The 19,029-nt window shown below is 66.0% G+C and overlaps 2 protein-coding genes across 2 annotated transcripts; one reads left to right on the top strand and one right to left on the bottom strand.

Annotated features, from left to right (window-relative positions):
• The first annotated feature begins 3,487 nt into the window (after positions 1-3,487).
• SIGIRR (single Ig and TIR domain containing) lies at positions 3,488-7,060 on the top strand. The gene is made up of 9 exons (XM_037039247.1): positions 3,488-3,494; positions 4,040-4,238; positions 4,718-4,851; positions 4,955-5,095; positions 5,462-5,605; positions 5,768-5,870; positions 5,938-6,088; positions 6,277-6,466; positions 6,758-7,060. The coding sequence occupies exons 1-9, from the start codon at positions 3,488-3,490 to the stop codon at positions 6,919-6,921; spliced, it is 1,233 nt and encodes a 410-aa protein (XP_036895142.1). The 3' UTR covers positions 6,922-7,060.
• A 679-nt stretch (positions 7,061-7,739) lies between these two features.
• On the bottom strand, positions 7,740-14,966 carry PKP3 (plakophilin 3). Its single transcript, XM_037039245.1, has 13 exons — positions 14,601-14,966; positions 12,551-12,630; positions 11,779-12,416; positions 11,566-11,689; positions 10,979-11,183; positions 10,478-10,652; positions 9,976-10,093; positions 9,733-9,903; positions 9,471-9,656; positions 8,821-8,974; positions 8,485-8,677; positions 8,323-8,410; positions 7,740-8,133 (listed from the first exon to the last, which is right to left on the bottom strand). The coding sequence occupies exons 1-13, from the start codon at positions 14,821-14,823 to the stop codon at positions 8,098-8,100; spliced, it is 2,391 nt and encodes a 796-aa protein (XP_036895140.1). The 5' UTR covers positions 14,824-14,966; the 3' UTR covers positions 7,740-8,097.
• Positions 14,967-19,029: the final 4,063 nt, after the last annotated feature.

Genomic DNA, 19,029 nt, shown 5'->3' with positions numbered 1-19,029 from the left:
ATAAAATAAAAACCTCTTTGGGTCGACTTCTGGTGGGTAGTGTCTGCTCTTGGGGCAAGATGGGAAACGGAGGCCCAGATGGGGAAAGGTCTGAACGTGGTAGGCTCCTGGCCTTCCACCTTCGGGTTCCCATGGGCTTCCAAGGGAGGGGCGCCTTACCGAGGCCCTACCATCCCTGCACCTGGGGTTTCAGGGCTGGAGTCAAGGCAGGCTTCCTGGAAGAAGAAGAAGAAGAGCTGGGGAGGAAGAGTAGAATCACAACAGGTGCCCCTGGGGATGGAGGGCTCTCCGAAGGATCCCTCCTGGGATCCAAGACTCTCAGGGCTGGTTGGTGTGCTCTGGCCTTTGCCGAAGGTCTGGTCCGGGGCTCCCGACTGGGGAGCTGAGCCGCCTGACTGTCTTCAGCGCCAGCCTTGGGCGCAAAGCGGGACACTTAGGTCCGCCCTCGGCCCTGGGTGTTGGGCGGGGCCGCACCTGCTGCGCTGCTGGGGCTTTAGCCGCTGCGCACCTGCCCCAGGTGAGCCGCCCCGCCTCTGAGGTCGCTTGCGCGGCCGGCCCGCGTCCTGGCAGCAGGTGAGTGGCAGTCACGGTTCAGAGCCACCAGGGTGAGTGGAGGTCGTGGAGTCCCAGAAGTCAGGTCCAGGCCTGGTGTTTGCGGGGGCAGGCACCGCTTGCCCTGAGGAGCCTCTGCGCGGGCGCGGTCCCGCAGGAAGTAGCTCGGAGCCGGTCTGGCTGCCCGAGTCGCCCGGAAGCCCGAGCCGTGGCTTACTCGCCTCTCGGGCCTCCCAGCGGCTCCGGACGCAAGCAGCGGCTTCCTCCTGAACTTTGCGCAGGAGAGGGAGGGGGAAGCGGGTCGCGCTGGGACACCCACCAACCCCCCAGTCCCAGATCCCAGACCAGAGGCCTCCCAGGGCCGGGGGAACGACCCCAGAAAAGTGCCGGGGCCGTGGCGCGCCGGTCGCCGGGCACAGCTGCCGCCATCTGCGCGCTCCAAGCGGTCGCCACCGGCGGCGCGTGCCCGCCGTCCGCGCGCGCCCCCGGCCTCCTGAGCGGTGCACCTGGACGGTGGGGGTACTAAGTCTGGCCCACCCCAGGGAAGGCAGATCGCGGGGTGTGGGGCGTGTGGCGGGAGAACATGGCATCGTGGGCTGAGAGGGCGGGACGGAGCCCCTGGGCCTGCGAGGCCACAGCTTCCTACGCATGTTCCTTCATTCAGGAGAGACGCCCCGGGGGCACAGCACCGCGCAAGGTGCCGAGTGGCCGCGCGTCCTGGATGAGACAGAGACGCCAGGAAGCTATGGGGTGCCGAGCCGCAAAGGCGGCGGCGGGGCGGGGGCTAGGCGTTCCTGAGGCTGGGGTAGCGGCCCCATGGCGCAGGCCTAAGGGAGAAGGAACCCGGGCTTTCCGGGAACCGCGGGTGTGGGGCCGAAGGTGCTGGGTGGTGCCGCGGCCAGGCTTGGATTCAGAAATGCTGTTCGTGGGAGAGCCCGCGGCCATGTGGGTGCTTTTTCTGCTCCCCTGGGAGGCAAGGGTAGACGTTAGCCGAGGAGGGGGCATACAGGCACACCTGGGAGCTGGTGGCACAGATGGGGACAATCTGGCAGGTGCTTTGAGAGGCAGCAAGACTGGTGGGGGACACTTGGAAAGCTCCACTCTGCTTCCTGCCCAGGCTCCTGGGCCAGTCGCTGGAGGGCCACAGCGAGGTTGGCAGGGCTGGGGCCAGATGAAGGGTGTTGCAAAGCGGATACTGTATCAAAGGTGCCCCCTGCCGGCCCCTGTGGGCGAGGGCTGCAGCCGGGGCCCTTCTGTATGGACATCAGTACCAGCCACCTTTTGCTGGCCCTCCGAGTCCTAGGTCAGTTTGGGGGCGGAGTCAGCAGTGTCAACTGGAAAAGCTGGCTCCCCCCCCCCCCGCCCCCCGGGCTCAGAGCTGGGAGCCTCTACTCAGGCCCCCTGTTTACTTCCTTTCCTGGAAAGGGGGCACTACCTTCATGCCCCAGCCTGAAAACAAGGTCCACACTGATATCACAGCCCTTGGAACTGCTCACCGTGTGGGGACCACACCTTGGAGGTGGTCAGAGAGGGGACCAAAGAGCCCTGATCAAGGCCCTATCATTGGTAGGAGCTTCCATAGCACCCCCCCCACCAGGAGGTCAGAGGTTAGAGACACATGGGCCCAGGCGCTCACTTTGATGGGGGGGTCGGGGGTGGGGAGGACGTGGAGATTTCCCCTGCTGCCCTGGTGTGGCATCCTGGGGGGGTCTCCAGGAAGCAGGCCACCCTGCCCAGCTGGCCCTCCTCCTGGGAGTGCAGGGTAGCCCCGACTGGGGGTCTCCTTGCCAGAGCCCCTCACCTTGCCCTAGGCCCCAGCCTCTGCAACCTCCCCCACACCTCAGGCCTGGCCTCAGGAAGTGCAGCCCTGGGTGGGCTGGGGCAGGCCCAGAGGAAGGAGCCCTTGACTCAGAGCTACAGGAAGAGCAGGGATAGGCGGGGCTGCGAGAACCACGACTGCCCGCCTGCCTGGAGGGGTGGGTGCCGGGTGGGGTTTCGATTCAGGAGAGGATGTGACCGAGAGGCCAGGAAGCTACGGAAAAGCTCCGATCAAACACACGAACAAAGCCAGGTCCTCACCCCGTTTGGCGGTGGGTCCGGGGCAGCCTCAGGGCTTCGTGCTGGGCCAGGGGCCCAGCTGGGCAGAATTTGCCCCCAAGCACAGGTCAATGACCTCTATGACTGCATCCTCTGCCTGAGACGCGAGCCGGAACCAGGTGACTTGGTGCCCTCCCACGGCGGCCTGCTGCTCGGTGTGGGCCTGAGCCCTCCTCCTCTCCTGCCTGCCTGGCCCGAGGCCCGTCCCCGGCGTCAGGCCCGGCTGAGGGGAGGCCACAGCATGTGCAGCAGCATGCATGCCTGTGACAGTCAGGGACGACAGGAGGTGGGTGTGTGGCTCCTGGTGTGTGTGGGGTTGTGCCCCGGCAGGAGGTGTTCCAAGTGTGTGCCGTGCGTGCCCGCTGTGTGACCCGGAGTGCTGAGGTGTGTGGGGAGGGGCTGTGTGTGCCACACAGAGACTGCGGGGGAGGGGTGTGCAGGGGGAGGCTGCGAAGGAAAGGGTGCCAGAGGGTGTGTGCCCGCTCTCCCACCCTGGCCATCACGGTGGCCCTGGGGCAGGTGAAGGTCCACCCAGGACCCCGCCCAGGCCTAGTGTGAGGTGCTCGGAGCAGCGTTGTTCGGGGCTCTGCTGGCACCCAAGGGGCAGCAGGTGCTGTTTGCAGCCAAAGTTACATGTTAACTCATCCTGTTCTTGTTTAACTGGCTCTCTGGGGATGGCGGCAGCCTCTGACCCATCCTGGCGCCCTGACTGACTCGCTGAGAAGACAGAGAGGGCGTCCTGCCCAGCCCTCAGGGTCCCTTCTGCTCAGCTGAGGAGCCCACCCAGCCAGGGCCAGCACCGTGCCCAGCCTGCCAGAGGACTACCTGACAGAGGACTATGGCAGGTAGACTGGTCGGCGGGGGTACAAGCCCCACCCTCGCCTCCTGCACCTCTCTGGCTCCTGGCTGCCACGTAGCCCGAGCTCTGCTCACCCTCCCTCAGGCTGGCGGGGGTGGGCACAGTCCGGCAGGGGGCAGGGAGATGTGGGTGGCTGGGGAACCGCACCACGAGATGAGGGCTGTCTTCTCTGACTCCTGGTAGTGCCCCTCAGTCTGGTTGAAAATGAGAAGGTTCGGTCTCAGGGAGGCGGGAAGGCTTGCCCGTGGTCAGCTCCTATCCCAGGTGGAAGGTGCCCACACTCACAGCAGCTTCCCCAGGAGGGGGCAGGGCTGAGGCTGCAGTGTCTGGCCCTTGGCCTGGGGCTCTCATCCTGGGTTGACAAGCAGCCAGATGCTGGGCCCTGTCCTCCATGGGACCCTGGGACAGACACAGTGTAGCCACCAAGCAACACATGCCTCTGGCCAGCCTGTTCTTCCTGCGCACTGACCTGCGGGGAGTGGGAGCCAGGTGTCCTGAGCGCGGCTAACCTGCCGGGTCATATTTCTGCAGATGACTGCAGCAGGCCCCCGGACTTCCTCTCCCCTTCTGGAGACCAGACACTGGCACCAGCCCTGGGCAGCGTGGTCACTCTGAACTGCACAGCCTGGGTGGTCTCCTCACCCCACTGTCCTCTGCCCTCAGTCCAGTGGCTGAAAGATGGGCTGCTGCTGGGCAATGGTAGCCACCACGGCCTTCACGAGGACTCCTGGTAAGAGACTCCCGATACGTGCACGGCAGGTGGCCTCTCCGACCCACACCCTGGTCTGCAACCCCTTGGATATGGGCTGGGGAGTGACTTCCCAGATGTGACATGGCAGAGTGCCACTCTGGACACAGACTGAGAGTCAGTGACTGCAGGGACAGATGGCCCTTGCGGACACTCTCTACACCGCTGTCCAGGGCCACGGGTGTCAGCAGTGTCCTGAGGCCTAAGTGAGGCGTGGGCCATTGGCCCGAGCCTGGGACCTGAGGGACCCCAGGACCCAGACCCAGACCCAGGATCAGGCCGACTGTCACTAAACAGACCTGCCCTCTGCAGGTTCTGCCACCCCTCTCAGCTTATGGCCGAGGGCTGCCCAGGAAGGCCCAGCCTGAGCCTCTCGGGGTGAACCCCAGACAGGAGGGGCTCTGGGGTGGCCACTGATGCTCTCCGGCCCCAGGTGAGACAGTGGGGCCTGGTCTGCCCAGGGTCGAGGCCAACTCGTCAGAGGTGCTTGTATCCAGTGTCCTGGGGGTCAATCTGACCGGTGCTGAGGACTACGGGGCCTTCACCTGCTCCATCTGGAATGTCAGCTCCTCCTCCTTCACTCTCTGGAGAGCTGGTGAGGGGGATACAGGGGGACAGGTAGGAGGGGGCTGAGGAGCCTGGGGGCTGGAGGGGCTGGATGAGGGCTGCAGCGGCTCAGGCTGCAGCTCTGTACCTAGGCCCCGCAGGCCACCTGGCGGCCGTGCTGGCCTCGCTGCTGGTCCTGCTGGCCCTGCTTCTGGTGGCCCTGCTCTACGTAAAGTGCCGGCTCAACGCGCAGCTCTGGTACCAAGACAACTACGGGGAGGTGGAGATGAACGGTACGCGCGATCAGCCGCAAGGCCTCCCCAGGCTCCCTCCGGGTAGGGGTTGCCCCCAGCAAGTGGAGGGGCTCTGGAGGTGGGGAATACGGACGCATCAGCCCTGCAGGGCTCCGGTAAGCATACATTCCAGGAGAGATGGACGCATGCAGCCCCGGTGGACAGAGGGTCGGCAGAAGGGGGCCAGGAGGCCAGTCTGATGTTTGTAGGGTCCCCGCTAAGAATCCTGTATTGGGGAGGGGTCGTGGGCGGGGTCTGGGTCTGGGGTGCGGGCCTCGGTCCTGTGCGCGGCTGGGGAAAGGGTGAGGGGGCCCTAAGTGGCGGCCTGGCCTGGGAAGGGCCGCGCTGACCCGCCGCCGTCTGCAGACGGGAAGCTCTACGATGCCTACGTCTCCTACAGCGACAGCCCCGAAGATCGAAAGTTCGTGAACTTCATCCTCAAGCCGCAGCTAGAGCGGCAACGGGGCTACAAGCTCTTCCTTGACGACCGCGACCTCCTGCCGCGGGCAGGTACTGCGGCACTCCGTTCCGGGGTGCCGCCCCCGCGCTGGGCCCCGCCCCTCCTCGACCCGTGACCCCGCCCCTCGGCCCTGGCCTCGCCTCTCGTTGGGCCCCACCCTCTCCCGCCTTGGACCCTGACCCCCGGGGCCCCAGCCTACTGGCTTTTCGCAGAGCCCTCCGCCGACCTCCTGGTGAACCTGAGCCGCTGCCGGCGCCTCATCGTGGTGCTGTCGGACGCCTTCCTGGGGCGGGCCTGGTGCAGCCACAGTTTCCGGTGGGTGCTGGGCGGGGCTGTGGGGGCGGGGCCCAACCGCGACCTGCTGACTGTCCCGCCCCCGCAGGGAGGGCCTGTGCCGGCTGCTGGAGCTCACGCGCAGACCCATCTTCATCACCTTCGAGGGTCAGCGGCGCGACCCCGAGCACCCTGCGCTGCTCCTGCTGCGCCAGCACCGCCACCTGGTGACCCTGCTGCGCTGGAGGCCCGGCTCCGTGGTGCGGAGGGTGGTGCGGGCTCCGGGGTGGGTGGAGTTCCGTGGCGAGCTGCCCAAGCAGCCTCCTTTGAGACTCCGCGGGAGCAAGTGCAGGCGCTTTCTGGCGTGCTGTTTGTTTGGGGCCAGGGCTTTCTGCGTGTACCTCCCGCACGTGTTCACACGCGCTCAGTGCCCCACCTTGGCCCCCAGACGCCTTTCTCCGATTTTTGGAAAGAGCTACAGCTGGCGCTGCCGCGGAAGGTGCATTACCGAACGAGGGAGGGAGACCCGCAGACCCGGCTGCAGGATGACAAGGACCCCATGTTGATTGTGCGAGGCCATGTTTCCGAGGGTCGGACCGTGGACCCGGAGCTGGACCTCGACCCCGAAGGGGACCTGGGTATGTGCACCCCTGACCCCCACCCCTGACCCCTGACCCTGAGGAACTCTACCTTGGATGGAAGGGGGGCTCACAGCTTTGAGGAGTTCTGAAAGGGGTTCAGGTGGCCGGGACTCCTCCCTGCAGGCTGTGGATGGGCTTGGAACCCCACAGAACCCCTCACCACACAGCTTCCCCAGAGGCACTTGGGCCTAAGATGTGCCCAGAGCTTCCAGGTCCTCAAATGTTACCTCCCAGGAGGGTGAGCAGGGAGGGAGCTCAGCGTCAGGCCTGGCGGTGTCCCCCCTGCAGGTGTCCGAGGCCCTGTCTTTGGGGAGCCACCAGCTCTACCACATGCAAGTGGGGTCTCTCCGCAAGAGGCCCGGGGGAGTGAGGTGGACATCTCTGACCTTGGCTCCCGCAACTACAGCGCCCGCACGGACTTCTACTGCCTGGTGTCGGAGGAGGACATGTAGGTGCCCCCCCCCCACCTCCAGTGGCACCACAGGATGCCAGGGACAGCTGGGAGTGGGACCTTGAAGCCCTGCCCACCTATGGCCCTGAGACCCTGGGACCTGTCCTTTTGCCAGAAAAATAAAGTCTTTTTGGACCCTGCTGGGGCTGCATCCTGTCCTCTCCTGGGGCAGGACGGGGGCACTTAGTGTCCTGGGCCGGGCACCCCTCACTTCCATCTCAGGTTCTTCAGGGCCGTTGACCACCCCCCACCCTTTGTTTCACACTGACGGCCACTCCCTCCCTCTCTCTCCACCCACCTCCATGCTGGGCCAGCTCAGACGGGGCTCTGGCATGGCCTCCTTGGATCCCTCTGCGAGGTGGGGTGGACAGGGGCAGTGTGGCTGTCCCCAGCTCCCTCTGACCTAGACAGATGCTGGGGAGTCAACCCCCTTAAAGACTCCAGGTTCTGAGCTTTGCAAAGGAAGCCCTTGGTTGTGAAAAGATCAGTGGGGGCTTCGCAGCCAGAGGGCCTGGCTCAGTGCGAGGGGGAAGGGGTCCCAGAACCTGCTGGGTCCCAAGCCTCAGATGGACAGCAGGACAATCCCTGGCCAGGCACCCCCAGGGAGCAGGGCAAGGAGATGGGATGGGGGCCTTTGTCTCATGACTAGGACAGCACCAAAGTCAGGAGTGGTCACTGCCCCTGGCCTGCTCTCTTCATCGACACCCCCCCACCCCAACCTGACAGGCTGGTGGGTAAGCTCAGAGGACAGCATGGTTGTGCTTGGGGACACTGGAATACCCAGGGGTCAGAGTGGCCAAAAGACACACGGGACTGTGGCTGCTGTCATCAAGACCACCTTTATTGACTCCCAGCTCTGGCCGTCCCAGTGCACTGCTGGGCCCCACCAGCCCCACCTTGCCCCACCTCTGCCGTGGTCACGCCCACACACCAGAGCAGCCTGAAGCCCTGCCCCACTCCCTGTCCTACAGAAGCCAAGTCCCCAGCTGAAAGCCCCCCGCCCCACCCCGTCTCCTCCCTGGTGGCCCAGGCTTTTCCAAGTTGCACGTGGGGCAGCAGCGAGTGGCCCCTGGGCCGTCAGCCTTCTCCACCAGGCCGGCTGGCAGGTGGTGCTGAGCTGAGCCCGTCCCTCGGAGGCTGGGCCAAGGTGTGTCCTCCTCCTCCGGGAAGGTCTTGCCTAGGGGCCCAGGAAGTCCTCTTTCCGATAACCCTTCTGCAGTTGGGGGCAAGGGAGTGAGTGAGAGGGTGCAAGCCACCCTGCGTTCCGCCCGTCTCCCTGGGGTGCTGGTGTGGACCCCTCTCCCTGGGCCTCCAGCTCCCCCCCAGTCTGCAAGTCCTCCCACGTGCTGGCCCCAGCCCCAGCGCTGTGGCCCCGCCTGCTGCTGTTGCCGCTGGAACATACCGCCCGGAAGTCCCGGTGGAGCTTGTTGTACTGCCACAGATTGGCCAAAAGGCTGGAGGCTGCCCTGGAAGACTTCTCACTGTCAGGGCTGGAGAGGGAGGGCAGGGGTCAGCAGGAGGCGCGCAAAGGCAGAAGGCAGGCTGGGTGGCAGGGCGGCCTCACCTGTCGCGCTTCTTCTTGATGAAGACCAGCTTACGGAGCCCGTCAAAGTACAGCAGGTCTCGGGCCGCAATGGGACTGGCCACCACCAGGTTGTTGAGTATGGCAATGATGTTCACCAGCACGTCGGGTGGGGGGGACTTCTCGCCCACGCTGCCCGGAAGCTTCTCAATCAGGTGGCTCACCACCTTGGTGGCTGCGGGAGGCCAGGCAGTCAGTGCTGGCCCCACTCCCAGCCCTGGCGAGAAGCCAGCCCGGCTGGGCAGCAGTACAGACCAGGTCCCGGGGAGAGCCCGCTGGGCAGGCGAGGGCGGGGCCCCACACCACGCGCTGACTCACACATCTCGTCCTTGTTCCTGGCGTTCCGGGACAGGTTCCGGATGAGGCCGGTCAGCGAGCGCAGCTGGTGGTGGTCGGCCGTGCGGACGCGGTCCAGCAGCGGGTTCAGGATGCGCTCCTGCTCCAGGGCCAGGCGGCTGAGCACGCCTGCCCACTGAAGGTGGGGGAGGGGTTGGTGAGAGCAGGTGAAGGCACTGGCACCTCCTCTGCATCCTCAGGGTCCCCTTGTGGGGAAACTGAGGCAGGACTGGCTCCCATCCCCCGTGCACCCCAGCCGGGACCTCACGGAGTGAGACTGGTCAGGCCCCTGTCGGCGTAGGCCTCCCGGGCACTTCCACTCAGACCTAGTGCGGAGCCTGAAAGCTCACGGCCTCGAGGCCTGTCCCGTCTGGGACACTGGCCTCACTCCTGCTGCCCCTTGGACATCCCTCTTTCTTGTCCCTCCTGCCCAGCTCTGAGTCCATCACTCTCCTGCCTTTTCTCCTCTCTCTCTGGCCTGTCCGCGAGTTTGTGTTTGTCTGCTGTCCCTCCCCCCACAGACCGCAAACTCCTGGAGAGCAGGCTCCCACCCCCCATGTTCCCCTCAAGTCCCCTGCAGGTGGCCAGGCGTGGGTCCCCTCAGCCTGGGCATCTGCTCTGAAGCCCCTCACCCTGCGGTCCCCGGCAGTGATGTTCTGCAGGGCCCCTGCGGCTGCCTCTGTCGTGTGCCGGTTGAGCTCACAGCGCTGCAGGAGGCGGTTGTACAGGCCCACGATCTGGGGGCTCCACAGCCACTCGAGGCCCTTGGGGTCCTTTGACACCTCAGCAAAGGTCAGTGCGTCGGCAGTGAGGGGCAGCTGGGTAGGAAGGTGCGGAGGGTCAGCCAAGGTCAGGCCGGGCTCCCTGCCCCTGCCCGCTCGGGCCTGAGCCCACCTCTCGAAGTCGCCGGCTCTGCGGTGTGAAGCAGCCCACCACCTCGCCGGGTGGTGCCCCGGCCATGTCCCTGCGGCCCCGGCCCTCGAGACGCTGCAAGGCTGACGGTGGCATCTCATCATACAGGCGGTAGGACAGGTTCCTCAGCACACACACGGCGTTCTCCACGCTCTGCAGTGGGCAGACTGTGGTCAGAACAAGCTGGCTCCCCCCCCCACCCCTTTGGCACTGGTCACCCCTCACCTTGTCCTCGCACTTGCCCACATCCAGGGCATGGTTGATATAGGTGACCAGGGCGTCCACCAGCCCGTGGCACTCCCGCATCTTCTGGCGAGTGGCCTGGGAAGCTGAGCTGAGGTTCCTGTGGATGGAGGCAGATCAGAGACACCCCCGGGGAACCCCAGGAAGATCCCACCCCCACAGACAGGGACCTGAACCCAAGGGCTGAAGGTCCTTCGGGCACCTCCTGCCCCTGGTCCTTGCTGGCCCAGGCCCCCCTGCACGACCATCCCGCCCACACCTCAAAGCGTTCAGAGGAGGTTATGAAGGTCAGCTCAAGCCCGGACTTAATGAAACCGGAGTCTGCTGGCATCACACCGGGCAGCCTCCTGCATCAGCTCCTAGCCCTGCTTGGTCTGTCTGTTCCCAGCTCCCTGGCCGTCTCTGCCCTGGCGTCAGGCCTCCGGGGCTCCCGTTCCTGCCCCACGGCTGCCCCCTGCCCAGCACTGCCCCCTGCGTGGCGCACCTGAGGAAGCCTGTGGCGTTGTAGAAGATCTCAGACTCTGAGGCATTCTGCTGGATGAGGGGTGGGCCCCCGGCCCCCGAGAGCGGGCTCAGCACCAGGTCTGTGAGCTGCTCCAGTGTGTCTCGGGCCAGGCGGTCCTTCAGATGGTCGCTGGAGGACAAGTTCCACAGGATCCCTGCGGCAGGTGGGGCCAAAACCGTGGTCAAGGGCAGCCCGGCAATCCCTCTGGCTCTTCCTTGGATGCTGAGAAGAAGCTTCTAACCTCCCCCAGGGCTCACCTATCCTGGTGAGCCTCACCCGGGAGCCCACTGGGGGCAGCTGGAGTGTGACCTGCCGGGCCCCGGGCTGCAGTAGACCCTGGGGACACGGCCCTGGGCACTGGAGACCTGCCACAAGGGCAGTCACGGGAACCGACAGAAGCGATGGGACAGGGTGGGCGAGCACAGAGACAGAGCAGGCGGAGGGCCACAGGGTGGCTCGAGGCGGGGGCGGCACAGGCACCTGTGACGTTCTTGCGCAGCTCGTCATCCTGCTCACGCAGTGTCCGCAGCAGCTCGAAGATGCCGTTCTCCTCCACCAGGGCCAGCTTGTTCTCCGCGTTGTCGTAGATGAGGTTGCGCATGGCGCCCGTGGCGTGGCGCTGCACCTCCTGGTTGGCGTGGTTGAAGAGCTTCACCAGCCGGGGCACAGCCTGGAGGCTGCGGGCCTGCAGGCACAGGCACACCAGATTGACATATCTGTGCATACTATGCAGGCATGAAGGTGTGTTCAGAGCTGTGCACAGAGGTGTGAAGGGGTGTGAAGGTGTGTGCAGGTGTGCAGAGGTATGCAGGTGTGTGGAGGTGTGCACAGAGGTGTGAAGGTGTGTGCAGGTGTGCGGGTGTATGCGGAGGTGTGCACAGAAGTGTGAAGGAGTGTGCAGAGGTGTGGGGGTGTGCGGAGGCGTGCATAGCACTCCCTCCTGCTCCCCCCTGCAGAGGAGGCTCTGGGCAGGGTGGAGGGTGCCCAGTCAGCTCGATAGGGCGGATGGTTAGGGACCAGAGGTCAGTGAGAGCCGGGGTCAGCAGGGGTGTTCACAGGGCGGTCACCTGCTTCTTGGCCGCGGCGTCGCTGTAGCACTTGTGCTGGATGTAGGCAGCTCCCAGCACCTGCAGGTTAGGGTCTGAGGCCATGAGGTACTTCACTGCCGAGGGCAAGTCAATGTCATTGAAGCTGCAGAGACAGGGGCCAAGGGTCAGGCTGACCCTGGGGATGCCTGGGGCCACGGCAGCAGCCCCCTCCCCACGCCAGGCCAAGCTCACCCACTGCTGAGCCTCTGCAGAGTGCGCTGACCGCCATAGCTGTCCAGCCCACGCATGTCCGGCAGGTGGCCGGCATCGCCCAGGCTGAGGCTGAGGCTGCGCACCGAGGGTGCTCGGACCACGGGCTCCAGGGTGGGCCCCGGCACTGCCCCAGCCCCCACACGGCTGCGGTGGCTGCTCTGGAATCGCTGCAGGGTCCGCATAGCGGGGGCACGGATAGTCCGGCTGGGCGGCTGCCCCTCTGCAGCCTCTGGCCAGTCCAGGCCTCCTGCCCGGCTGGAGCTGGAGCTGGCCTGGCGTTCGTAGGCAAAGGCCCTGTAGGCGGAGGTGGCCGCGGGCTCCAGCTGCTCGGACACCACGCTGCAGTGGTCGTCCAGGCCCCCAGGCCCCAGCCGCAGGGAGCGCAGGGACAAGGTGTCATAGTCCACCCGGCTGCCTCCGCCACCTCCGCGCTCATGGAAGGACACCGGCCGGGTGCTTAGGCATGCGGTGGGCTGGGCTCCTCCATACCCTGCGACCCCGAAGGCGCCTCCCCCATTGTGGGCGGAGCTCAGCCTCCGACCACAGCTCAGGTCCACTGCCGAGCGGGAGGACCAGGCAGCCGGGCTGTAGGAGGGCTTGGCGAGCGGCCGGAAGGTCTGCGGGTAGGATGGGTGGGGGGCAGTGAGGGGGGCCGGGGCTCTTCCCGACCCTGGGGACCACAGCCTCCCCCAGAACCGCTCCCCTGCGACCGCAGAGCCCCGGCTCTCCCGCTGGAGCGGGTGTCACTCACCGAGGTGCTGTCCCCACTCTGGCCCTGCGAGCGGGAGCTGAAGCCTGTCTGCAGAGTGTGGCAGTGGCCCCACGACGTGCCTGCGGACAGGGACCGTGGGAGCATAGCCGGGCCGGATGGCAGGGCACTGGTGCCCTGCCTGTGCCCTGGACCCTGGGACCAGGGGCAGGGGGTGGGGGGCAGGGGCCTTGGCCCTGGTCCCTGCCATCGCCTCATCTGTCTCCTCTGATGTCAGCCCTGGTGGCCTCTCTGCCACAGCCTCCGTCTCCTCTAGCTGTGCTGGGGGACAGATGTTCTCAGCCCGACGACCTCCAGCCCTTTGGATAGCGTGCCAGGGACCCCGGCACCGGCGCCCTAGTCTCTGCGGAGGCCCCTCCTCCAGGAAGCCACGGTGACCTCCTGCAAGCCCGTCATGTACTGTGGCCACACAGGGCAAGGCTTCGCTCGCCGACAGTGTCCCTGGACCAGTCTGTCCTGAGGGGCGGTCCCCTGTCCCACCTGGCAAAGCCACACCCGGGCTGCCCAGCCACTCACAAACCCAGGGCCCTGGCGCCAGCCTGACTCTGTGGTGAGTGGACAGACAGGTGGGGTGGGTGGAGGGCGGAGACATGGGAGATGGGCTGTGGGGAGGACGGGTGGGTGGACAGACAGACTGGAGGGTGACAGGGTTGCTAAGCCGGAAGGAGGGAGCCTGGAAGGATGCTGAGCAGACAACTGGGTGGAGAGACAGATGGTGGGGGCAGACCAAGGCAGAGCAGTGGGACAGATTGGGGAGGGGTGGGCTTTTGGACAGTGAGGGGCGGCCTGGGGGATTCGTCTCTGCCAGGGTTCCAGCTGGGGCCACACCTGTGGGGATCGGTCCGGTCTCCCCAGAGTACTCAGGTTGGGGTGAAGGCGAGGGGCCTTGCCCGCCCCCTGGCCTCTGTCTCAGACCTGCCCTGGTTAACGAAGCTCCTAGGCAGGGGCTATTAACCCTTTGACGCGAGCAGACTCAGCCTGGGGACCTTACCCCCACCCCAAATTATAATCTTCTTGCCCCTAATTGGCAGGGCAGCCAGGGTAGTAATTAACCCTTCTCTGCTCCACCCTCCACCCCATGACCCCTGGGCGCCACCCAGGCCATCAGGGAGGCTGAGGCCTGGGGGTGGGGGGGAGGACCCAGGGACCCGGGCTACCCCAGTGACCCCTGTGCTAGCTGACCTCCACGGGAACCACTGTGGGCCAAGGTCTCTGCCCCTGCCACCCTGGGAGGCTCCTAACCCTGGTCCCTGCTGCTGTGGCTTGGTGAGTGAGGAAATGGCATTAATAGTCATGGCAGCATACACTCGTGCTCACACAGGATGCACACGGTGTGCACACTCACACACGTGTGTGCACATGTATTCAGGGGAGCCAGGATTCCTACTCAGGGCGGTCTGCCTGGCACGGAGCCCCCCACCCCCACCCCGCTGTTGTCACAGAGAGGATCTGGGTCACCGCAGTGGGGCCTCCCCTGCAGTTCCGCAGGGGACCCTGGTCGGACGGGCAGGCGGGTGGCACCCGTCCAGGATCCCCAGACCCGCCCTCACGTCTCTATCTGCCCATTCCTGTGGGGCATGGGGGTGGGCAGGGCAACAGAGCCGGGACGTCTGCCCCCCTGGCACTGATGTCCGCCTGTCTCGGGGACCCTGTGTGAGCCTGTCATGGGGGCGGGACGTGTGCCAGGTATGCTGCAGGTGTGCCCCCGGAGACGGGCCTGCCATGTGCCCTGTGCCAGCCACCCCGTCAGCTCCTGGGGTTCAGGGCTGAGGGGCAGGCGGTCCCAGCCAGGCCTGGCCAAGAGGGCCCCTTGGGCCCCGAGGGGTGGTAGGGAGCCCCACCCACGGCTTCTCCCACACCCTCTTGGGCGGGATGGGTGACTCAGTGCAGGGCTCCAGTGAGTCAGGGAGCTGAACCCTGGAGCCGGTCTCACCGAGGTGTCTGGCCTGGCACCACCACACCCGCCAAGGCCGCCTCTGCCCGCCGCCGCCATCCCTGCCACCCGGCGCCCACCCTGCTGGCTTCTGCCTACCTCTGGCTGTCCCATCGAGCTCAGCCATCCCATTGTGCCTGGGCTGCTGGCCCAGCTGCAGGAGGCGCGCGCGGACCTGCTCCTGAACCCGGGCGGCGCGCAGCCGCTCGGCCTCCGGCCCCTCTGCACCCCGGCGGTCCAGCTGCAGGTCTGAGGGCAGCGCCAGGGAGCACACACCGGCCTCGGGCTGCAGGGCCGACAGCAGGAAGTTGCCCTCTTGCATGGCGGCAGGCACGCGGGGCCAGGGCCGCCTGGCCTGGGCCGCTGTGGAGGCCTCCAGCCTGAACTGTCTTCAGGTGTCGTCCGGAGCGGCCCTGTCCCTGAAGTTCCCTCCCCGCTGGCTGGGAGACAGGCGTCCGCCCAGCCCTGAGCTCGGCTGGGGGCGGGGACACCTGGGCCAGGTAGGAGGGAGGGGCCGCCGCCTGCTTAAGGTGGAATTTAGGTGGAAGAACAGGCCCAGGTCCAGGCCTGGCCGCCTCCTCCTTCAGCGCCTGCCAGGACCTGGCTGCAGGTCTGGGCCCAGGTTTGCTCGCTGAGCCCAGATTTGCTCTCTGACCCAGAAGGCCTTGCCGGGACCCTGGGCGGGGTGGGGGTGGGGGGAGGGGGGCACACGGTGAGCTAGCCAGGCCTGCTGTGCTCTAGGCGGCTCCAGGGGCCCAACCTGGAGGCTGATGGGGGCCTAGGCGGGGGCTGACCACTAAAAAAGGCAAAGAGCCACTATTAGGAGTCAGGGGCCAGTGCTAAGGGTCAGGACTGAGGACACAAGGCTTAGGCTAGAAGAGGCCCTATGGAGTCCTTGTCACTCACTGTCTTTGGTGGCTGTGAGACCTTGGAAGCTCATGCCCCTGGGTACAGCCATCCAGTCCCCAGATGCTAGAAACCTAAGGCACCAGCTCCCCACCCCCCAACACCTCTGCAGAGGCCTCAAGGGCTGGCTGGGCCTTCCTGGCGCCCCTCCCAGGCCCCTGGCCCCCAAGCCATGCGAGTGTTCCCAGCACGTGAGTCAGGGCTGTGATGGGACTCGAAGGTGGGGCCACCCCAGGGGGCTGACTCAGAGGAGCCTCTCCCAGCTGCCAGCCAGGACTGGGTGGGCAGAACCCAGGAGCCCTGCAAGCCAGGACTCAGGTGTTGGAGTGGGGGGTGCCGGAGGCCGGGGATCTCCCTGAGCCCCTCTCTCAGCCTGACCAGCAGCTGCCAGGCCTCTCAGGAGGCCTGGCATGGGTCCAGGAGATGCCCCTGGTAGACTGAGTGAGGACGAGGAGTTGAAGCTTCGAGTACCTTTCGGTTCCCCCTACCTCCTCACAAAGCCCTGTGGACCACTCTCACAGCCTCCCTCCCCCAGAGGCTTTCTCTGGCCCCTCCCCTCCCCTCAGGGTCCCCCCCCCCACACACACACACACAAAGACATTTGTCTTACAGTGCATTCGGTCCTGGCAGGGACTCGGCTCCAGATGGGAATGGTGTTGGGGGCAGGGGCCTGGTGGGGAGGAAGTGGGGGTTAGTGCGGGGAGAAGGGAGCTGGGGACGGTCAGAGGGCAGAGTGTGGGGGGGTTTATGGGGCAGCGTGGGCATTTAGGGTAAAGCTGGGGTGGGGCCTCTGGGCTGGAGGAGGTGGCGCAGGGTGGGAGACCTACCCTGTTGGTGGCCCACACACTGCTGGGCTCGTGGCTCATCCCAGAAGCTGCCGCTGCCCTCGGAGGGACCCTGGGCTCCATCCCTGGCCCAGTGAGTTTGTCCCGGGAGGTGCCTCACTGCGGGACAGGGCTGCAGGGGCGCCGCAGGGCAGGGAGGGGATGCCCGCACGCCCAGCTCATCAGACCGGTTGCTTCTCTGGGAGACGAGTTCCGTGTGGAAAAATCCCGGGAGACGAGTCTGTGCGGCACAGGGCACACCCGGAGGCACACGCCTGGGCAGGGCCAGGCCCGCCCTTCGCCGGGGTCCACCTGAGCCCCCGGAGGCCACCCGGCACCCGGCTGGGGCAGGCTGTGGGCGGGGGTCTGACAGCCCTGGGGAAGGATCTTCGGGGGGTTCCCAGCCGTGGGAGGGAGAGGAGGCACTGGGCCGGGGGTGGCCCCGTTTCCAACAGCGTGTGGGGGCCCCAGGGCCAGTCCTGAGAAGATTCCCCTCTCCTCTTGGCAGGGAAGGCTGTGGGTGCCCCAAGCTGAGACACACCTGCCAGACAGGTGGGCCCTTCCCCAGCACCAACCGCGTGCATCTCTGACTCGGTGCCTGGGGAAAGGCCTGGGATCCCGGGTTCACTTTCCCTAATCGATACAGGGCCAGCGGGCCCGGCCATGGCCTGGACCTGTTCCCCGTGCTCTCAACCTCAGGCTGGGGCCAGCCTGACCCTTGGGCAGCTTCCTGCTGGTCCTCTTACCCCAGGACCCAGTACAAGGGGAGGGAGCACCAGGAGGCGTCTGGGTGGGCTTCCTGGAGGAGGTGGGTCTGTGACAGAGGGAGGGGGTCCCCCAGGGAGCCTGGGGACTCACATTGAATCCCCCACAGGCATCTGGTGCATCATCTGGGTGAGACCCTGGGACCGGGAGCCTCCGGTGGTGAGTGAGCAGCTCTCCTTCTGGGCAGGCGGGTGGCTGGGGGCTGGGGAGAGCCTGAAGCTCGCCCAAAGGAGGCCGGAAGGGGGCAGGTCAGCATTACACGCCCCTTCACCCTACCGGGGGGAACAGGTGGGGAGGGGACCCAGAAACTCCGAGGCCGTGGAGGAGGAGCTAGGGAAGAGAACAGGGGTTCAGGGTGAGGGGCCTCAGGGCCCGCAGCCAGAATGAGGCGTGGTGGGAGGAAGCCCCTGGAGTGGGCTCGGAGACCTGGAGGTGGAGGAGGGACACAGCGGCCGGAAAGCCCTACTTCCTCCCTGCGGTTGGAGGCTGGAGGGGTCACTAGGAGCAGAAAGTGGGAAGACGTCAACAGTGGAGTAATAGTCAAAACGAGGTTCAGGAACGCGCAGCCCCGGGTGGGGGGTCCGCAGGGGCGGGCGTAGGTCAGCTCAGAGTAGTGGGACCAGATGGGCGTGGGCACATCGCTCCCCGAGGCCCCCAGAGGCGGGGCAGCTGCCCCATCTCACCTGCAGCCAGGGTGTCAGGGCACTTCGCTTCGCTTCGTGGTGACGCGCCCAGCTCACAAATCTTCCCGCAAATCTTCCCACCTCCTGCGGTCAGCGCTCTTCCTCCAAGGCCAGCCCGCCCCCACCCCCTCCTCCAGGGAGCCTTCCAGATTGTCATCCTGGGGCCCTCTTCTAACCCTAGGTGACTCTGAGCGGGTAACACGAGACCCCCCCCCGCCTTGACCCTTGGCATGGATGATGCCTTAGGAATACTGGTTCCAGTGGCCCCAGGGGTCAGGTTGTCACTTTTCACCCACACCCCCCCTCGCCTATCGCCTGCCCCTGGTTCTGAGCCCTTTCTCTAGCCTGGTGCTTCTTTGAGACAGGCCTGTGCGACCATGACAGCTGCATTTTCCGTCCGAGGGCTGCTGGGGTCTGGTGGGCGTGGGCAGTGAGCACACGGCGGCCCACAAGCAGCGAAGCCTGTAGGGACCCCAGGGTGGCCGCAGCCTCTGACCCTTTCTCTGCTGTCTGGGCAGAGCCCTGGAGAGGAGCCTGTTTGCACCACAGGACCCTGCCTGGCACAGGGTGGCTGGAGCCACGGCCAGGTGGGGACGGTGGTAGGAGGAGCCATGGGATCCCCTGGCGCTTTCAGCGGGGGGTGGGTGGGGTGGGTGGGTGGGTGATGATTAGATTTATGTCTCAAAAGAGCATCAGTCTCTATGGGGACAGTGAGTGAAAGTGGGCTGGGGGGCTGGCCGGGGCAGGGCGGGGGTGGCCTGAGCCCAGTGGGCACAGGGAGCTTGGGGACAGGCAGTTGCCTTCCCTTCCCCAGCAGTGAGTCCCCTGTCCCTGGAGAAGAGCAAGCCCATGCACGCTGCCTCATCGGTCCTGAGAGGATCGGTAAGAGGCAGCCATGGGCACCATTGCCCCAGGACAGCCCATGTACCTGGCAGGGTGCTAAAAAAGTTTGTCACACCCTGTCCTTGACCCTCCCAGGACCCTCAGGACAGCGACGCTGTGACCCCCTCCTTGTTCCAGTCGGGGAAACCGAGGCCCATGAGGCTAAGTAGGTTTACACTGCAAGCTGGGGGTGCGGAGAGGTGTCTCACCCTGAGTGACACGTGGTTTCGGGGGCTGGTGCTGGCTGGTGGCACGGCGGCCTTGACATGCCCCTGGGCCCCCAAATGGGCCTGGGCCGCATCCAGCTCCCAGGCATCAGGGGGTAATTTGGGGCTGGTACGTTCTCCCCCTCAGGACTCGGCCAGCAGTTCGCTGACTCCCACGGCTGAGAAGCCAGAATTTGCCTAACCCACGGTGGGCGGAGACCCACACTCCCGCCCCCCAAGAGTGTTCACCTCCAGCCCAGGA

Source organism: Sturnira hondurensis, unplaced genomic scaffold (genome assembly GCF_014824575.4).
Source record: "Sturnira hondurensis isolate 20B ecotype Veracruz unplaced genomic scaffold, ASM1482457v3 Scaffold0025325, whole genome shotgun sequence".
Taxonomy (NCBI): domain Eukaryota; kingdom Metazoa; phylum Chordata; class Mammalia; order Chiroptera; family Phyllostomidae; genus Sturnira; species Sturnira hondurensis.
Note: the sequence above shows the minus strand (reverse complement) of the source record. Positions and strands in the feature narration are given on the sequence as shown.